The sequence below is a fragment of the Nicotiana tabacum genome, chromosome 21 (genome assembly GCF_000715075.1).
Source record: "Nicotiana tabacum cultivar K326 chromosome 21, ASM71507v2, whole genome shotgun sequence".
NCBI classification, from domain to species: domain Eukaryota; kingdom Viridiplantae; phylum Streptophyta; class Magnoliopsida; order Solanales; family Solanaceae; genus Nicotiana; species Nicotiana tabacum.
The window spans coordinates 53,810,285-53,831,083 of record NC_134100.1 but is presented as its reverse complement, the minus strand read 5'-3'; the positions used below and the strand labels follow the sequence as shown (position 1 = coordinate 53,831,083).

General features: G+C 40.1%; 1 protein-coding gene and 1 non-coding gene across 2 annotated transcripts; one reads left to right on the top strand and one right to left on the bottom strand.

The window, feature by feature from the left end:
• Window positions 1-12,741: 12,741 nt before the first annotated feature.
• LOC107782031 (uncharacterized) lies at window positions 12,742-13,674 on the bottom strand. The gene has a single exon (XM_016602865.1). The coding sequence runs from the start codon at window positions 13,672-13,674 to the stop codon at window positions 12,742-12,744; it is 933 nt and encodes a 310-aa protein (XP_016458351.1).
• Window positions 13,675-14,457: 783 nt separating this feature from the next.
• Window positions 14,458-14,564, top strand: LOC142175556 (small nucleolar RNA R71). Its single transcript, XR_012704666.1, has one exon. It is a non-coding gene; the product is annotated as a small nucleolar RNA R71 (small nucleolar RNA).
• Window positions 14,565-20,799: the final 6,235 nt, after the last annotated feature.

The following is a 20,799-nucleotide window of genomic DNA, read 5'->3' as shown; positions in this document are numbered from 1 at the left end:
AAATTGTGAAAAGGGTTGATGTCTCAAATGAGATGGCCTAGCCGATCGTGCCATGATCGTACGCCATGCCACACACATGGTGGTACTGTGCTGGAAAGTTATAATGAAATTGTGGGAATGTCTCAAATGAGACGACCTAGTCGATCGGGTCGAGATCAGACTCCGTGTAAGAATACATAGGTATTGTGAAATGTCGATACTAAAGATCACCCAACCTAATAATATGGAAAGTGAATTGAAAACGTATATGATCCTTAACTTGTTGTTCTAATATTATTTGAAGCCCTTATTGAATTCTTGATTGTTCCTCTTGTATTATTATTCATTCTATTGAGTTGGTGTTTAGCTTTACATACTAGTGCTATTCGATGGTACTAACGTCCCTTTTGCCGGGGGCGCTGCATCTTTAAATGGATACAGGTGGTTACATAGTAGATAGTGTTGATCACAAATAGTGCTTCATCCTCATCTCAGCAGACTCGGTGAGCCCCATTTCATTCCGGGGTCATGTATTGTACCTTTTGGTTATATTGTTGTCACTTTTGAGGTATAGCTGGGGCCTTGTTGCCGGCACCATCTTGACTCTCTTTTGTACCTTTAGAGGCTTCGTAGACGCTATGTGGGTTGTACATGGATACTAGAAAGGTCAAACGGATTATGTTGTAGTCTGGATTTTTGTTCCACTAAATCACAAAATGTATACCTTTGAAACTTAACAGGAAGTAGCAAAATGAAATGGTTTAGTAATGTCTATGCATATGGTCCTTCTATTGTTTAGCTAATAAGAACATGCCTTCTCTTATCATTGGTGAGTTGGGTAGAAAGTATCTAGCAGGCTTGCTCAGCCGGGTTGACTCGGTTGAGCGTCGGTCACGCCTCCCGAGGTTGGGGTGTGACATATGCCGCAGTTCTTTTCCAAGAATTTTTTTTAAACCGGGTGTAGTTTGTTTTTTGTTTTGTAGAATAGTAGGAAACCTCGTTCTATGAATTGAATTGAAGGCAACATCTCTTATCTTTATTATGCCTTGAGAATAGTGAGTGCCTTCGTGTGACGCTTAGGCTCAGTTTTTGACTCTTGTATAAGTACCTTAAATTGTATGATCTTAACTTTGCTTAACTGCTTTGACTAGAGTGTCTTGATAGTCCAATCCTGAGTGAGTTATGTGCCATGTATGTTTGAGATTTTGTGTTATTTTGTGCATTGCATTTGATGTCTAGAACTTGCCTCGTGTGTTTGCAAAGTGAAATAGTAGTTTTATTCAGCCTTGGAAGTAATATAGGCAGTTCTTTGTTGAGCCAATGATATATTTTACCCATCTCATTGGTATGTATCTTAGTTAACCCCTTTGAGTCTGTAATCTTGTTTCATTGGCAACTACATTACAAGCCTTACCCATTTATTTTGAATTGACTATCTATTTGAATCTTTAACCTCTCGTGAGCAATTAAATTTGTTATTAACTTTGTAAAAAATGAAGTGTGGGGTTGTTGGTTTGGCTTTTGAGTGGAACTAATGAAATAACTAGAAAGGTACAATGTATTGAAAAAGTAAGAGCCACTTGAATTGAAAAAGAAAGAATAAAGAAAAAGAATGTTGTATTGTTGTACAATTATTCTTTGACAGTGGTAATTCGTGATGTAATTGTGCTTAAAGAAGTAGGGAGTTAATACATAGTGATGTAAAGGTGGAGTATGGTTTGACATAAGTGTGTGGTTTTGAATGTTAAATTATATGTATTAAAGTGCTTAGGGAGGTATAGTCACTCTTATATCTAAATATATCATACCCGTCCCGCAACCTACATTACAACCTATTAAAGTCCTACTTAATCCTTGACTGAGTAGGCTCGATTAGTTAAGTAGTACACTATGGGCAAGCCTATGGTGCATCTTTTCTGGCATATGAATGTTGTTTCTGTGAGTGAGTGAATTCTTTCTATCTTGAGTTCCTAATTGTTCTTCATTTCATTGTATGCAGAACTACTCTCTATTGTTTAGTGAGGGAACTTGATTCACAAAGGAAAGGTAATGCTTGACCTCTATGTTAGAGTAAGTGAGCGGGTTCTAAATAATGCGTGGTGATTTTGAGTCAAATTTTGAGGCTATGATGTTACGTTATTGTGCTTAATCTATTTTAAACATTCTTGGTGTAATAAGTTAGGAGAGCTGTTTAAAAAGGTCGTGTCTTTATAAAGTGTAGTTTGATTGCTCGAGGACGAGCAATGGTTTAAATGTGGGGTGTTGATGCTAGGCTATAATCTCGTGTTTTAGTCGCTTATTGCACTCAAATTTACTGCACTTTAATTGAGTTTGAGCTTTAATCTCTAGTGTTCTGCACTAATTCTGTATTTTATGCCTTGTAGTAGAATTCCGAGCTATGTAAATGTTATGGAGATAATTTGAGCTATTTGGAGATTTGAAGTCTGAGTAAAAGCCTAAGGGATTAAGCCAGGATCGCGTTCGGGGGTCGAATACCACGTCTGGATGTCAAAATCAAAGCAAAAAGCTGGACTCTGAGAAAAGTGTACACCCGCGCCTGTACATTATCAGGCTGCCTGACATATTTTAACTCTTTGAACTTTCCCACTATTTCCCCATGTGGCGCGTGGTGCGTCGCCCCATGCAGCACTCCTGTGCAATGTTTACAGAGTATTAGTCCTATTTTGCACAGGAGAAGGTGCCTTCGTTTGGGCTCGACCTTACTTGGTATAAATACATGGAAAAATGTTGTTTTCTGGATTTTTGACACATCTAATACCTAAGGGGTCTAAGGAGGAGGTGGAGAAGCGAAAGCACAAGGAATGCATCATTCAATCCTTACTCAAGACAAGAGTTTGGATCGTTTTATGCTTTTCTTTATATTTATGATGAATTACTCCATATATATGAAGTAGTTCTCTTTAGGGATTGATGGATTTGGTGTATTGATAATTGTTTATGGATATTAACTCTAGTTTTTATTCATTGAATTGTTTTGGATGTTTTAATTGTAGCATCTATATTCACATATTCATGTAATCGAGAGAGATATAACTTGTGATATCTTTGCATTATCTTGTGGGTTGAGTTTATTAATTCTTCTTAGTAATCGAAAGAGGCTAGTTGAATTGTTGATTAAATCTTGTTAGGAGGATAATCGAGAGAGGTTCTCCTAAAGACCAATCTACTACGAAGTCGTGTATATTTTCACCGAGCTTAAATTGGTTCATATTGTAAGGTTGAGACTTAATCGAGAGAGGAGTTTCTACTAAATATTTGAACTAATAATTGAGTGAATTCGAGAGACTAACTTGAACATTAGAAGTGAATTTACTAGAGTTAAATCCCAAGCATTTATCTTGCCCCTATCCAGTCAATCCCTATTTTCTCCCATTGATGTCTTCCTTGCTTACTTTTGTTTCGACTGTCATTCGTCAATTAGCTTTAGATTCTTAGGTAAATTTAGTCTTAAATAACATAATTCTAAACTGTTGATTATCTTGGATAAGAATCTAGCTACAAATTACAATAATACTGTTTAACTCCAATCCTTGTAGATACGATATTATATTATACTATATTCGACTAGTGAGCATATTTAACTGTGTGTTTTGCGCTCATCAACCTCCTGTTGTAAATATGAACTATGGAGCATTTATTTCAAATAGAGCCGACCATCGATTACTTCATCGACATTAGCAATATGATCCACAGTCACGAAGAGAGAATGAGACACTGGGGAACATCACATGGTCAAGAAGAATGGAGGGAATTTTTAACTCCCCTAAATGGAGATTTCATCAACTGTGAGCTTTCTTGGCTAAGCGCCAGAGCAATCGTGAGGGGGCCAAAGAAATATTTCATTGAGCTGATGGATTTGGAAGAAATTCAACCATATGCACCGCTGAGAGTCCTGAGACAGTTCAGTCTAGTCCAAGTTGTACCCCTATGGTCCCGAATGGCTTTGTATAAGGACAAAAATGGACAAATCCCAATTCAAAGTGTAAGACGACTTCAGGATGAGTGGAGTGATTTGATCACGATGGGAATGGGACAAAATGCATGGTGTACACCGGAGTACATGTGTGGATTTCTGAAGAAGATCAACTAGCCAGGTCTAGTCGCGAAGGGTCAGCCGGGTTGGAAGATTCGAGAGCAGCTTTGCAAGTATACCACGAGATCCTACCTCACTACATTGTCACCTTTACCATGCACCAACAGGTAGTCCTAGGATCGGTTGATCATATGCTACCACCACCTGATGATGACAACTAGATAGTATAGTACATACAGATTGAATCTGAAGAAAAACCAGAGGAGGATCCGGAAGAGGAGCCAAAGTATCATCACGAGGATGTCGAGGAAGAATTCGAGGAAGATCCTGAAGAAGACCCAGATGAGGAGAGTCTGGGAGGAGATTCCGGGGATGATTATTGAGTTGTTGGTTGATTTCCATTTTGTACCCTTTAAAATTCCCTAAGGGCAATCCTATAAGCACATGAAATCTTTGTAAGCCCCGGAAGGGTCTCATTATAGCATTTGGAATGGTGAAACTTGGAATGATGAATATGTTGCCCGGGTGGAGCAAGAAATGGAGTCGTTTCTATTTCTGGACTAGGCACATATGTCTGTAATGATGCTTCATAACCACCCATTTTCCATCATTAGATTCAATATCCGACCTTTTCCCTTCATCAACCCAGAAGCCTACCAATACCCCAATTACCGCCACTTGTACCACAAACCCCGTCATAACCCATGTCATACCACAAGTTACCCTTGCAAATCCACCAAATCCTCCCATACACACACCTTATGTTCCCAACTATGTTCAATCCCCGCAAAATCCACCAACCACAATCAATCTAGTCTAAACTCCTCCTCGTGATAATTTGACCTTTGCAAATACTCATACTTAGTATATACCCGCGGCACATACCACCACCTATGAGTAATATGTTCCACCCATATACACCGCAACAGAACCAACTTTCACCATGCTCGTCACGGTCAGAATGCCTTATGAGATTGATCAGTATGGTGAAATAGAAAGAGAAGCAAGATCTAAGGAACATGAGTCACTGTCTGAACAACTACGGGTCCTGAGGGAACAAATTAAGACTCTAAAAGTTGCTCGAGGGAGCGAGAGCTTAGATTATGAAGATTTGTGTATACACCGAGACGTTGATATGCCGGCAGGGTATAAACCCTCAAAATTTGTTATCTTTGACGGGATAGGCGATCCCAGCGCCCACTTGATGGCATATTGTGATAAGTTAGTAGGAGTGGGAAGGAATGAAAAGTTAAGGATGAATTTATTCATAAGAATTCTGATAGGGGAAGCACTAATCTGGTATACTAGACAGGACCCCAAAAATTAGAGGGAACGGAAATATATGGCTGAAGATTTTATGAACCATTTCAGGTTCAATACTGTGATTACACTGGATATTTGAGAGGCTGAGAAGAGCCGAATTGCTATTCCCAGATGAAGGGAGAATCTCGAACCAACACATTAATTACTTTGATGCAAGCAAGCGTTGTGCCTACCATTCAGATGTTCTAGGACATGACAACGAGGATTGCTATGGTTTGAAGCACGAGATTGATATGTTGATTAAAAGCGAAGCTATCCAATGCAACCCATCCCCACAAAATGTAAACCATAATCCTCTACCAAACCACGAAAATCAAGGGGAAAAAATGATTACCTTGGAGGAGGACTATGATTTAAAGGGGGCCATCGTTACCATTAGGAATACTAAAGCAGGAAGCACAACTCCTTGGGCTGCCCCGTTAATCACTGTGCAACTAAAGACGCCAGTACTGGTTCGTACATACCAGCCATGGCCCGCCACAACCATCAAAAGGGATTGTATTTATTAATAAAAGGCAGTTCTGTGGACCGATCAGTCGAAGGGAAAGGGAATAATGATAGAAACTACGGCCACTCATGGGATGACTTGATTCTAGAGGTGCTACGGTCAAGAAGAATAGAATAAAGGAAAACCAAACAGATAACAGAATGACGAGCGCAAACACAACACAAAATTCAAGGAAGATCCTGAAGAAATAATACTAGTGAGAAATAATAAATAATTTCTCCACTTTCGATTAAAGCTCCTCTTTTGATTAAGCAAAACAATAAATAACTCACAATGCAAATTAAAGCTCCATCAATTAATTCTAACAATTATCAAGAATCGAATCCCTAATCAAGTTATCGAAAAAACGTATCTATCAACACCCTAATGGAAATTACTCCATAACAATGGAGTAATAAATCTCAAATAAGTTTAAGGAAAAAGAAAACATCAATTCTAATGATTTGATACAAACTCCCGTATTGCACCGATTGCAGGTTGTAATATTGATGAATTCTTGAGTCTTCTTGCCTTGGTTGGTTCTCCAATATCCCCTAGGTCAAAAGTCCCTCCAAATTCGTGTTTTTGGTGTATTTATACCGTGTAGAAACAAGCTCGGACGGAACTACCCTTTCCTAGCCGAACTTGGAAATCACTCTGACAATTTTACACAGCCGCGCCGCACGCCGTGACGCCCCATGTGGCGCCCTAGTGAGGAAATCCAAAGAGCTTGCACTTTGCTTGTCAGACCACTTTTGCACTGCCTCACTGCGCCCCATGTAGCGCGGTAGTGGTTTTTTCTCAGAGTAAATTCATGTGTTCACTTTTCAATTTCGCTCCAAATTACCTAATTAGCTCAGAATCATTTCCTACAAGGCATAAAACACGTAATAAGTATAATTTACTATCAATTAAGCTCAAACACATGTAAAATGCAGTAAATAGAGTGCAATACTATGGCTAAAATACGGGTTTCTAACCTACCATCAACACCCCATACTTAGACCATTGCTCGTCCTCGAGCATTCAAACTACACTTCACCTAGGGATGACCTTTTCATTAAACAACATCTGTAACACATCATGCCAAGAATATTTAAAATTGACTAAGCACCCTATCATAACATCCTGACCTTAAGATTCGACTGAAAAGCACCACGCATTTTTCACAACTTGTTCACTTACTCTAACACAGAGGTCAAAGACTTTACCTTACCTTCACAAGTCATGCGCCCTCACACAAACGATAGAGAGTAGTTCCATATACAATAAAGTTCAAGAAAAATTAGGAACTCAAGATAGAAAGAATTCACTCACTCTCAGAAATAAAATTGATGCGCCACAGAAGACGTACCATATGCTTGCCTGTAGTGTAATACTCTATTAATTTAGCTCATTCAGTCAAGGATCAAGTAGGACTTTAATTGGTTGTAATGTAGGCTGCGAGATGGGTAGGATACATTTGGATATAGTAGTGACTACACCTACCTAAGCACTTTTAATACATACAATTAACCATTCAGAACCCCACACTTATGTCCGACCATAACTCCACCTTCACATCAATATACGTCAACTCCCTACTTCTGTAAGCACAATTACATCAAGAGTTACCACTGTCAAGGAATATTTTTTTCACAACAATACAACTATTATTTTCTTTTTCAATTCAAGTGGCTCTTACTTTTACAAACTAGTGCACCTTTGTCCTTATTTCACTAGTTCCACTCAAAAGCCAAACCAACCACCCCACACTCAACTTTTACAAAGTTCATAATAATTTCAAGTGCTCACGAGAGGTAAAAGGTTCAAATAGATGGGCAATTCGAACAAATAGGTAAGGCTTGTAATGTAGTTTCCAAAGAAACAGGATTACAGGCTCAAAGGGGTTAACTAAGATACATAACAATTAGGTGGGTCACAGACATATAATTGGCTCAACAAAGAAATGCCTATAACACTTCCTAGACTGAACAAGACTACTATTTCGCTTTGCAAACACACGGGGCAAGTTCTAGACATCAATGAAATGCATAGAATATCAACAAAAACCTCACTCACACGTTGGCACATAACTCACTTAGGATCGGGTATTTCCCGACTCTCTAGTCAAACCAGTTTAGCAGAGTTACGATCAAACAATTTAAGGCACTTATCTAAGAGTCAATAACTGAGCCTAGGCGTCACGACTAAGGCACTCACCATTCTCAAGGTATATGCAATCAAGGGAAATTATTCCTATTAAACAAAAAAACTAACTACACATGGTTCAAATGAAACCCTTGAAAAAGAACCGCGGCACAAAAACAATCAAGGGTAAATTATTACACTACTTAAGAAAGTGAAATAAAAATAAAAGGCATATTTTTGGATTTTTTTTTTTTTTTTGGTATTTTTCTCGTTCGACTTCAAATCCCTCAAGAAGTCGGTCGACGAAATCCATCGTCGGGAAGAGTCAAAACTAAACAATAAATTACTAACTATTATAGGCCGTTAGAATTCAGAGTTATGATTACACACCATATTGTCTTAGAAAGCAAGAAACAAATCAAACAAAACCAACTGGCTAATAGAAAACAAATACAAATACAATCCAATAGGAGCACCCCACACTTAAGAAATTGCATTGTCCCCAATGAAAAACAGTAAAACAAGAGTGAAAAGGTAACTCCCTGGGGCCCGTGGCCTACTCCTCATCAACACCCTCAAAGGTGCGCAAGTACTCTTCATCATCAGAGGGAGCAGAGTTTGCGTCCTCATCTGGTGGCATCTGTAATCCAGCGACTAAGCCCAACCACTGTTGCGTGACCGCAGAGAGGGGTGGTCCTCCTATAGCTCTGCCAAGTCAACCTCCCCTCGAGCAGCACGAAGGCGCATATAAGCAAATAGTAGCTGCAGTGTCTCCTCAACATGAACAAATCTCTAATCTACAGGAATAACATCAGTGGCGGGAAGGGGGGTCTGTCACAACTGTGACATCAAAAGGCTTTAGAGGCCACAAAACTGGAATCTCCCGATCCTAATGGAACTCCTTCTCAACATGATGGGTCCTCAGAAGACGCGTGATCATACTCGGGAAATATAGGCGGCGGGCTCCAAGTGGTCATACTCGAGACATGTGCTCAAGCATAATCTTACCCTGATCAAACTTCATCCTAGTCAAGATAGCATAAATGAGACACACCTTTAACCAGGAGACATCAGTGTCGTTCTGGGTGGGCATGATCTTTGCATTAATCAAACGAAGAACGACTCTGGCGGGATGCTGGAAATGTCACTTCTTCATGTCCTTGTGGAACTCATTAGCATCTCGCATCCATGTGGCAAGAGACCCCGCGCCACACATCTAGCATCTAATATCAGGATAGGGGGCCAATGCAGCAACCTCAAGAACAACTTATACGAATGCTCCGTGAATCCCATGATCTGATTTATTACCTGGGAAGAAAATTGAATCATCTTGCCTCGCACCTCCACTTCATACAATGCATCTAAACTGGCCTCAGGTTGCCAGTTAGCATAAAACGCCTTAACCATGTTTACATTCACCGACTCACCGGGACAGAACAAGCTTTCAAAATCCATGTATCTGATGTTGTTGTAAATCCCCGAGTATTTCTTGGCTAGTTTACTATCATCAATGCCAACTTCTGGGTCGGGACTCACTGCCAGAACAAGGGTCCGGTACCACATCCGAGCATGAGCTGGCACAGCTTGAATGCCATACTTGCAGCCTGGTACTACATCCACATCAAGATCAATGCGCTCCTCTTCCTCCTCCACTGGGGTAGGGAAGGTGCCCGCCTACCTCCTCGATGGCTACTAGAGGCAACCTCTAGGGTACATGTGTTAGAACATTTGCTAGGACGGCGAGACATTGTACCTGCACAAAACGGACAACATTAGCCACAACACTGAAAATAAAAAAAACAATACCAAACGGGGTAACCACCCCACACTTATGTTATTGGCATGTTCACAAGTACAATGTATATCGGGGACTCAAACTACCCCATTGAAAGCACACCACAAGTAATCAACAATCCACCCGACCACCAACATAACCTTACAACAACATAACCACTGACTACACTTGTGTAAAAGACAAAATTAAGAAGCTAAACTAGTAATTAAGAAAAGAAGCATAAGACATTAGTCTAATCCACTACTAACAAAATTTACGATACAATACAACACTACACAAGTATTTAACATGAATCGGGCACCCCATTTAGCATCTAGCAACATATTAGTATGGGGTGGTCAATCAATTAGCACTCGGGGCTAACAAATTAATGTTTCACAACATACGAACATGACCTTTCACTCCACACTTATCATCTAGCATCACATCCCACAAAGTACTTCCCTTCAAAATTAGCAACACTACACAATTTTATGTCACTAAGGCATTTCAACAAATACATTGTGGGCATACCTTTCACCTTCTTCTTTTAATTCAAAGTGGGTTAGAATCATCATACAACCATATCAAAAACACCACTCACCACAACCACAACATCACCACATCTTCCCAATAGCACAAAGTGCATAATTTTACACAAAACTTCACCAATTTTTGGCCACTTGGGCACCCCCACCAAGCTTCAACATAAATTAATTCCAACAGCGTCAAAACACACCAACAATCACCCACAATTATAAGAACAATGAAAATCCCACAAGCCTATGCAAACATTTCGGCCAAGAGATGAATATTAACCAAAATGAAAATTGAAACACTACCTAGGGTTAGAGATATGAACTAAGCTACCTTAATTACTAATAAAAGAGAAGAGAGGAGAAAAGAAAACTTACCTTGATGAGTTATGGAAGTGGGAGGATTGTAGGTGAAGAACCTTGAAGAATAATGGGGGATTTGGGGGTGAGTTAGAGAGGAGGGGTTTGAGAGAGAATGAGAGTTATGGTGGAAAGTGTAGAAAAGGGGGGGGGAGTAGTCTGCCCCGTTTTTTTCAAAATCGGATTTTAATTTTTTTTAAAAATTAAAGGCCAAAAATTTTACAGTACTGCATCGCTGGGCACGGCGCCCCATGAGGCGCAGTAGTGGGGTTTTCCAGATAGCCATCTCTGATAGATTTTTCCCGTTTGACCTAGCGCGGCGCCTCATGCGGCGCGGTAGGACAATTTTCTCAGAGTCCCGATTTGTTTTCACTTTATAGCCTACAGGTCGCACCCCGACTCTATTTTGTACTTATTTTGTGTTCGATTCATGCTCATACTTGTTAAAACAATTACCAAAACTCCTAAACTCTAATAATCCTAAATTACCATTATCTAACTAGTCTACAAAAGCAATAAATGGGGTTCAAAGTAGTTCTGAGTTATAGTCGTTAGCTTGACTCCGTCACTTAGGCTCATTTGATCACGATGCTGGAGGATTGCTTGTCAAATCCTCCAACAAGGTACTGTTTCAACTTGTGCCCATTCACCTTAAAACTTTCATTCCCTTCTTCATCCTGTATTTCAATGGCGCCATACGGTGAGATGTGTTTCACCACATACGAACCTGTCCATCTTGATTTGAATTTTTCGAGGAACAACCTAAGTCTACTATTGTATAGTAAGACTTTGTCCCCTTAACGAAACTCCTTTGGCCTAACTAGATGATCATGCCACCGCTTTGTCTTTTCCTTAAAGATTCGCGTATTTTCATATGCGTCCAGTCTAAACTCCTCCAATTCATTCAGCTGCGCCAACCTGTGTTTACCTGCAAGACTATGATCAAGATTAAGCATCTTAATTGCCCAATAAGCTTTATGTTCTATCTCAACAGGTAGATGACATGATTTTCCATACACTAATTTGAATGGTGAAGTCCCTATGGTTGTTTTAAGTGCAGTTCTATATGCCCGTAGAGCTTCATCTAACTTTACAGACCAATCCTTACGAGAAGCACTAACCGTCTTTTGAAGAATTCGTTTAAGTTCACGTTTGGCCACTTTAACTTGCCCACTAGTTTGGGAATGGTACGGGGTTCCTGTTTTGTGTGTGAAAACAAACTTGACATCTTTTGCTAGCAATGCAGTCAACGGTTTGGTAATGCCGGAGAATTTTTTGATGAACCTCCTATAGAACCCAACATGTCCCAAGAAACTACTTATGCTCTTCACAGAAGTTGGTGGAGGGAGCCTAGCAATTACATCCACCTTGGCTCTGTCAACTTTAATTCCATGTGCAGTTACTTTGTGGCCCAAGACAATTCCCTCTTTCACCATGAAGTGACATTTCTCCTAGTTAAGAACCAAGTGCGTGGCTTCACAACGTTCAAGCACGAGCTCCATATTCTTCAAGCAGTCCTCAAAGTCATCACCAAAGAGGGTGAAATTATCCATGAATACTTATAGACACTTCCCATTCAAATCAGAGAATATAGACATCATGCACCTCTGAAAAGTGGCAGGTGCATTACACAACCCAAACGACATCCTCCTGTAAACAAAAATACCTGACGGGCAAGTGAATGTGGTCTTCTCAATATTTTCTGGGGCAATGGGCATCTGATTGTAGCCTGAGTACCCATCCAAGAAGCAGTAGCATCTATGTCCAGCCACTTTCTCTAGCATTTGATTAATAAAGGGGAGTGGGAAGTGGTCCTTCCTTGTTGCATCATTCACCCTTCTACAATCAATGCACATTCTCCACCTAGTGACTGTTCTTATGGGGATCAATTCATTATCTTCATTTTTCACCACTATCATGCCCCCCTTTCATTATCTTCATTCACTGTCATGGGAAAGATCACTCCTGCATCTTGAAATTCGATGATCTCCTTGTGCACTACCTCCTCCAAATTTTTGTTCAGCTTGTGTTGGGGCTGCACCACCGGTTTGCTATTTTATTCCAACAAAATTTTGTGCATGCAAATGGCTGAACTGATTCATTGAATATCAACTATACTATAGCCAATGGCCTTCTTGTGCTTCTTCAGCAGCTTCACCAGCTGTCGCTCATGTGTACCTGTCAAGTCAGCAAAAATAATCACGGGAAAATTGTTAGTTTCAAGAAAAGCATATTTTAAGTGAGTGGGGAGGCCATTCAATTCCATATTAGGCTTAGAAGCCTCCTCTTTTAATTCCTCCTCATCAACCACTTGATCCTCAGTTTCAAGAGCTTCAACATCTTTCTTTATTTTAGGATCTTCATCCTCCACTGTGCTAGACTGAGTAATACACCTCTCGAGAGTATCCCCCATAATCTTGTCAAACTTGTATTTTTCAGCCAATTTTCCAACAACATCCATCTTGAAACACGAGTAGTCGGACGCCACATCATTAGGGTATTTTATCATTCTTTTCATCTGGAACACCACTTTTTCGTTGCCCACTCTGAGCATAAGTTGCCCTTCATAGATATCAAGGATAGCTTTGCCTGTACATAAGAATGGACTCCCTAGAATTAGAGGCATTTCCTTGTTCACCTCCATATCTACCACAGTAAAGTCTACAGGGAACACAAATTTGTCCACCCACACTAGAATATCCTCAATGATCCTCTCAGGTAAAATGGTGGTCTGGTCAGCCAGTTGTATGGATACTGGTATTGATTTAATCACTCCAAGCTCACCTTCCAGTTTCCTGAATACAGACAGAGGCAATAGATTTATAGACTCACCAGAGTCACAGAGGGCCTTATCGATTTTTTCACTCCCCAACGAGAATGGTATGGTGAAGCTTCCTGGATCCCCACACTTTTGGGGAATTGTATTTTGTAATATGGCATTGCAGTGGGCATTCAGCTTGACCATGATTGTCACCTCCAGTTTTCTCTTGCTAGACAAGATTTTCTTCATGAACTTTGCATAAGAAGGCATCTGAGTAAGTACCTTTGTGAAGGGAATGTTCATATAGAATTGTTTGAGCATTTTCAAGAATCGCCCAAAACATTTGTCAAGTTTTTCCCACTTTATCTTTTGAGGGAATGGTAGCATATGTATACTTTCTTCAATCTCCTTTTGTATCCCACTACTCTGGTCTTTCTGCTCTTAACCTTTTTTCTCTACTGGTGTCTCTGCCTACTTGTTCACCACCTCGGGTCTTAGATTTCACCACTGGATCAGCCAATGTTTTGCCACTTATGAGAGATACAACTTTGATTGTTTCCTTTGGATTCTTTTTAGTGTTAGAGGGCAAAGTCCCAGGAGCCATCTTTGATAACAAATTTGCAATCTGTGCCAATTATCTTTCTAAATTCCGGATGGCCATGCCCTGCTCTCGAATGGCTGCGCCCTACTCTCGGATAGTTGTTCCCTGAGTCTTAAATTTTTCATCTGATTTGTTGATGAATTCCTTCATGAGATCTTCCATACTACTCATGTGTAGGGTGTACCAATCCACAAAAGTCACATGCTGTTTGCGGCTCATTCTCTACCTTGGTCAATGTCTGCTTTTTTATCTCCTTGGCCATGGTGTCTAGATGGGCTTGCATGGATGCGTTAGAGTCCACCTGGTGAACCTCAACTGATTTTCTTCTATCATTACTCTCAGCCGGCAACTGACTAGCATCCTCTACATGCAGTATTCAGAGTTCGTCGCGAGGACGGTGTCAGTCCATACCAAATTAATTCCAAAAATCCTAAAGTTGCATCCACAAATTAATTCCATTGTGCTGACATTTTCTAATTATATCCTTGAATCGTTCCCAAGCTTCAAAAACCATTTCTGTCTCCTTCTGGCAGAAATTGTGGATTTTCCTTCTAAACTTTCGTGTTTTTGCAGCTGAGAAGTACTTGTCAAGAAACTTCTTGGTTATATCTTCCCATGTCTTGATAGAACCTATAGGTAAGCTATGAAGCCATTGATTCACTTCATCTTTCAATGAAAAGGGGAATGCCCTTAAGTAAACTGCATCCTTTGATACTCCATTGTATTGGAAGGTGTTCATGATATATTCAAAGTCCATCAAGTGACTATTAGGATCTATGTTCACCTTCCCTCTGAAAGTGCAGTTGGATAGTTTGAAGCAAGCCTTGCTTCAATTCAAAGTTGTTTGCTTCTATGGGCGGGGATCTGACACTTGACAGTCCTTGATTATATACTAGCCTAGCATAGTCATCCAATGATCTTCCAGGCCTGGGTGCTGCATTCTCGAACTGGTCTTCAACCAAGGGTCGGTTTAGATTGAATCTTCGACCCCCATCATCGTTGACAGTGTCACCAGCAATTCTCTGGGCTGCTTCTTGTTGTGCTGCCTCTCGTGCAGCTAAGTCTACTCCATCGTTCTCTTTCTTTGCCATGTTATCTTGAGTCGATGTTTGAACTAAGAAATTTTCTGTTAATTCTCTTTCTTTTCTCAGTTGTCGCAGGTGTTTCTCCAACTCTGGTTCGTAGGGTATCACTTCCTTTGAAGAAGATCGAGTCATACACACACAAGTAAGAAACATGAATAACTAAAGTAAAAATTGGTTCCTGAATTGTAGTAAAAACTATTTTAAACACTATTGTTTATCAATACCGATAATTTATTGACGAGCGCAAAACACAACACAAAATTATTGCTCGCTAGTCAAAGATAGTATAGATTACTTATCGTCTCCACATGGATTGGATGTTAAACAGTGTTCGAATAATCTCCAGTTGATTACTATCCAGGAAAATTAACACTTGATTTGATAACTGTTATTATGATTAACTACTAAATATTAAGCAAATAACAATTGATCACAAAAGACAGCAGATGAGCAACAAAGAAATATCAATGAGAGGGATAAGGGTATGTGACTATATAGGTGAAAGATAACTGACTCGGGATCCAATTCATGAGTTAATTCACTCTATAATACGGTTGATTCTCACAAATTCAACCGATAACGAGATTGCACTTGAAATTAATATTCCTCTTTCGAAAACATTAATTCAGTAATTAATCTAATTGAAGCACGGTAAACAATTGCAATAATCAAATGATGGTTATGATTTAAAGGGTAACTTCTCATGAATATTTCCCTATTTTCTAGTTTGATTGACAATTCAAGAGGATCTTTCGATTACCTATTTGAATCACGAATTTAAACTAGAGCATAAGATGTGAAGAAATTCAATATCGAACTCCTCTTTCGATTAAGCAAAACAATAAATAACTCATAATGCAAATTAAAGCTCCATCAATTAATTCTAACAATTGTCAAGAATCGAATCCCTAATCAAGTTATCGAAACACCATATCTGTCAACACCCTAATGGAAATTACTCCATAAGTAATACATCTCAAATAAGTTGAAGGACAAAGAAAACATCAATTCTAATGATTTGATACAAACTCCCATATTGCACCGATTGCAGGTTGTAATATTGATAAATTCTTGAGTCTTCTTGCCTTGGTTGGTTCTGCAATCTCCCGTAGATCAAAAGTGCCTCCAAATTCATGTTTTGGTGTATTTATACCATGTAGAAACAAGCCCGGATGAAACTACCCTTTCCTAGCCGAATTTGGAAATCACTCTGATAATTTTGCACAGCCGCGCTGCCTCATGCGGCGCCCTAGTGAGGATATCCAGAGAGCTTGCACTTTTCTTGTTAGATCACTTTTGCACTGCCGCGCCGTGCCTCGCCGCTCCCCATGCAATGCGGTAGTGGATTTTTCTCAAAGTAAATTCATGTGTTCACTTTTTGATATTCGGACTTGGTCCTCGACCACCGAACGTGATCCCGGCTTAATTTCATGGGCTTCTACTCAGACTTCACAGCTCCAACTTGTTCGATTTTGCTCCAAATTACCTAATCAGCTTAGAATCATTTCCTATAAGACATAAAGTATGTAATAAGTATAATTTACTATCAATTAAGCTCAAACACACGTAAAATGCAGTAATTAGAGTGCAATACTACGGCTAAAATACGGGTTTCTAACCTACCATCACAGAACCAGAGGAGGAATATAACTGATGCAGGTGCGGTAGAGTTCTTGAGGAAGATGCCAGTTAAGGAGTACTCTATCGAAGAACAACTTAGAAAGACCATTGCCCATATATCAATCATGGATTTGTCGATGAGTTCTGAGAGTCACAAGGACACTTTAGTATAAGTATTAAGTAGAGTAAGCGTGCCAGGTAATACCACCAGCGAGGCACTGGCAGCAGCTATTGGGAAGATGGTGGAGGCAAATAAGATCTCTTTTCGGAAGTGGATCACAACAGAGCTCTACACATCACAGTCAAGTGTGGAGACAAGGTCATATCTCGAGTACTGGTTGACGAGGGATCCGGAGTGAATATTTGCCCGATCTTCACTTTGCGAGAATTAGGTATCCATATAATAGAGGTCAAAGAAAGCCATATAAGTGTAAGGTCTTTTGATGGGTTGCAAAAAGACATTATCGAGGAAATTTTTCTAGCTCTGCAAGTTAGACCCATAGAGTTCCCGGTGTTATTCCAAGTGATGGATATCTCGTCTTCTTACAACTTGCTATCAGGAAGGGATTTTGATGGGCCGCAGAAAAACATTATTGGGGAAATTTATCTAGCTCTGCAAGTTAGACCCATAGAGTTCCTGGTGTTATTCCAAGTGATGGATATCTCATCTTCTTACAACTTGCTATCGGGAAGGCTATAGATACACATGGAAAGGCCAGTTCCTTCCACCCTCCATCAATGAATGAAATTCGAATAGGATTGTCAAGAAATAGAAGGGTACCACTGGCTTAGGATACCAGCCTACAATTGGAGGAGTCCACAACATTAGCCTTTGGAAGAAAAGTTTTTTGCCAGAGCATGTTCCGAGTCCGGGTCAGAGTTCACTACAAGAAGAAGAAATCATCGACAACTGATCAAATTAATAAAAACCCGCTTTCTACGATTATGACATGTAACTAAACCCTTGAACAAAATGAGTCAGATTACTAGGAACATGATGAGAGTATGATACCCGAGAATCTACCGCAGGATATTGAACAGTTAGAAAGCCAGAAAAAGCCCAACCTCGAGGAGACAGAGGTGATTAACCTAGGAAATGAAGAAGACGTAAAGGAAACTCGAATCAGCATCCACCAGGAGGCAGGACAGAAGAAAGAATTGGTAGAGCTACTCCAATAGTACATTGACGTATTTGTTTGGTCGTATGATGAAATGCCTAGGTTTAGTACTGACATTGTATCACATCGACTGCCCACCGATCCTACAAAACCACCAGTCAAGAAGAAGCCTAGAAAATACAAGCTTGATTTGAGTCTGAGAATCAAAGAAGAAGTCACCAAGCAAATAGAGGCGAACATGGTAAGAGTCACTAACTACTTCACTTGGTTGGCCAAAATAGCACCAGTGCCTAAGAAGGACGGGGTTAGAATATATGTGGATTACCGAGACCTCAACAAAGCAAGTCCAAGGATGACTTTCCTCTACCCAATATCTACATCCTTATTGACAACTATGCAAAGCACGATTTACAATCGTTAGTGGATTGATTCGTCGGATACCACCAGATTTGATGCACAAATAAGATGCATAGAAGACAGCATTCACCACTCCATGGGGAGTTTACTGTTAGAGGGTCATGCCATTTGGCCTAAAGAATGTTTGTGCCACCTACATGAGGGCTATGGCGGCCTTTTCCATGATATGATCCACAAGGAGATTGAAGTATACGTGGATGGAATCATCATCAAGTTACAAATGAATACAGATCATTTAAGTGACATAAGGAAGTTCTTCGAACGTCCACAAAGGTACAATTTGAAGCTGAACCCTGCGAAATGTGCGTTCAGAGTTTCCATAGGAAAATTGCTGGGTTTCATCATCAGCGGGAAATGGATAAAGCCCTCAAAGATCAAGGCTATTCAAGACTTGCCTCCTCCCAAAAGCAAGAAGGACGTAATGAGCTTCCTCATGAGGTTGAATTACATCGATCGATTCATAGCTCAGTCAACATTGATCTGTGAACCAATTTTCAAGCTATTGAAGAAAGCTGCCGCCACAAAATGGATAGAAGAATGCCAAAAAACTTTCGAAAAAATCAAGGAGTACTTGTCTAGCCCACCCGTGCCGGTTCCTCTCGTACCTGAGAAGTGATTGTTTTGGACAATGCATTTGGATGCGTGTTGGGACAATACGATGAGACCGGGGGAAAGGAGCAGGCAATTTACTACCTAAGCAAGAAGATCACGCCGTATGAAGTCAGATACACCTTGTTAAAATGGACGTGTTATGCTTTAACTTGGATCGTCCAGAAGTTGAGACACTGCTTGTCAGCATACACCACATAACTGAGATCCAGACTCGACGCGCTCAAGTACATATTCCAAATGCCAATACCAACTGGAACGTTAGCCAAATGGCAGATCCTTCTTAGTTAATTCGACATTGAGTACGTAACGCATAGAGCTATTAAAGGACATGCTCTGGCTAATCATCTCGTAGAAAATCTGATAGACAAAAAATTACGAGCCACTTATTACTTATTTCTTAGATGAAGAAGTATTATTCGCAGGGGAAGATATTTCAGAATCTTATCCAGTATGGAGGATGTTTCGCGATGGAGCTGGAAATTTTAAAAGTAGTAGGAATTGGGGCACTCTTAGTCTCCAAATCAGGACAACATTATTCGATTTCAGCAAAGATAGGGTTCCCGTGTACAAATAATATGGCATAATACAAAGCATGCATCCTCGAAATCAAGATGGAGGTTGATATGAACATCAAGGAACTTTTGGTCATAGGAGATTCTGATTTGCTGATCCACCAAGTCTAAGGAGAATGGACCACCAAGAACGTCAAGATCCTTCCGTACTTGCATTGGATAAAGGAATTGTGTAAGAAGTTCACCAAGATCGAGTTCAAACATGTTCCCAGAATCCAGAATGAATTTGTCGATGCTCTTGCCACGTTGTCATCCATGATTCAACACCTGAACAAGAATTACATCAAACCTATCGAAGTAGAGATTCAAGACCATCATGCATAGTGCTTTCACATAGATAAAGAGCCATATGGCAAACCTTGGTATATCATAACTGAGATTCTGGCGATTCGTATGTAACAATTTAGTCTGCCGATTCATGATCCCAGAGTAAATCATAACTGAGAATGCAGCCAACCCCAACAATGATCTCATGAGGGAAATTTGCGAGAAGTTCAAAATAATCCATCATAATTCCATAGCATATAGGCCACAATGGAATGGAGCGGTTGAAGAAGCCAACAAAGACATAAAGAGGATCTTGCGAAAGATAGTAGACAATCACTTAAAATGGCATGAGAAGTTATCCTTTGCCTTACTTTGTAACTGCACTACAATGAGAATATCTACTGGGGCAATGCCATACATGTTGGTATATGGTGCGGAAGTTGTAATACATGCAGAGGTCGAAATACCTTCCTTGAGGATTATCCAGGAAACCAGGCTAGACAATGCATAGTGGATACGCATTTGGCAGGAACAACTGATGCTCATTGATGAAAAGAGGATGAATGCAGTTTGTCATGGTCATATTTATCAAAATAGGATGGCTAACATATTCAACAAGAAAGTGAAACCTTGGCAATTCACACCAGGGCAACTGGTCTTGAAGAAGATATTTCCCCATCAAGATAAAGCTAAAGGAAAGTTCGCGCTGAATTGGCAGGGTCTCTATGTGGTCCATCGGTATTGTCAGGAGGAGCATTAATCTTAGTAGAGATGGACGGCAGAGTGAGCATAAAGCCCATCAATTCAGATGCAATCAAGAGACTCTACATTTGAAGGCAAAAAAGTTAGGTTTTTATGTAACAGAACTACGCTGGACCTGACTTCTCACGGTGGGATACGTAGGCAACCCACGTACAGTCCGGTCCCCCCCATTTTGTAATGAAAAATCTAAATGTCCTTTCCATGTATTTGGAACTACGCCATGACTTGATTTTCTTTGGTAGGAATATGTAGGCAATCCACATCGAATTCAGTCATCTATTATAACCGAACTACGTTTTGACCTTATTCCATTTAGATACGCAGGCAGTCTGAGTCAGACT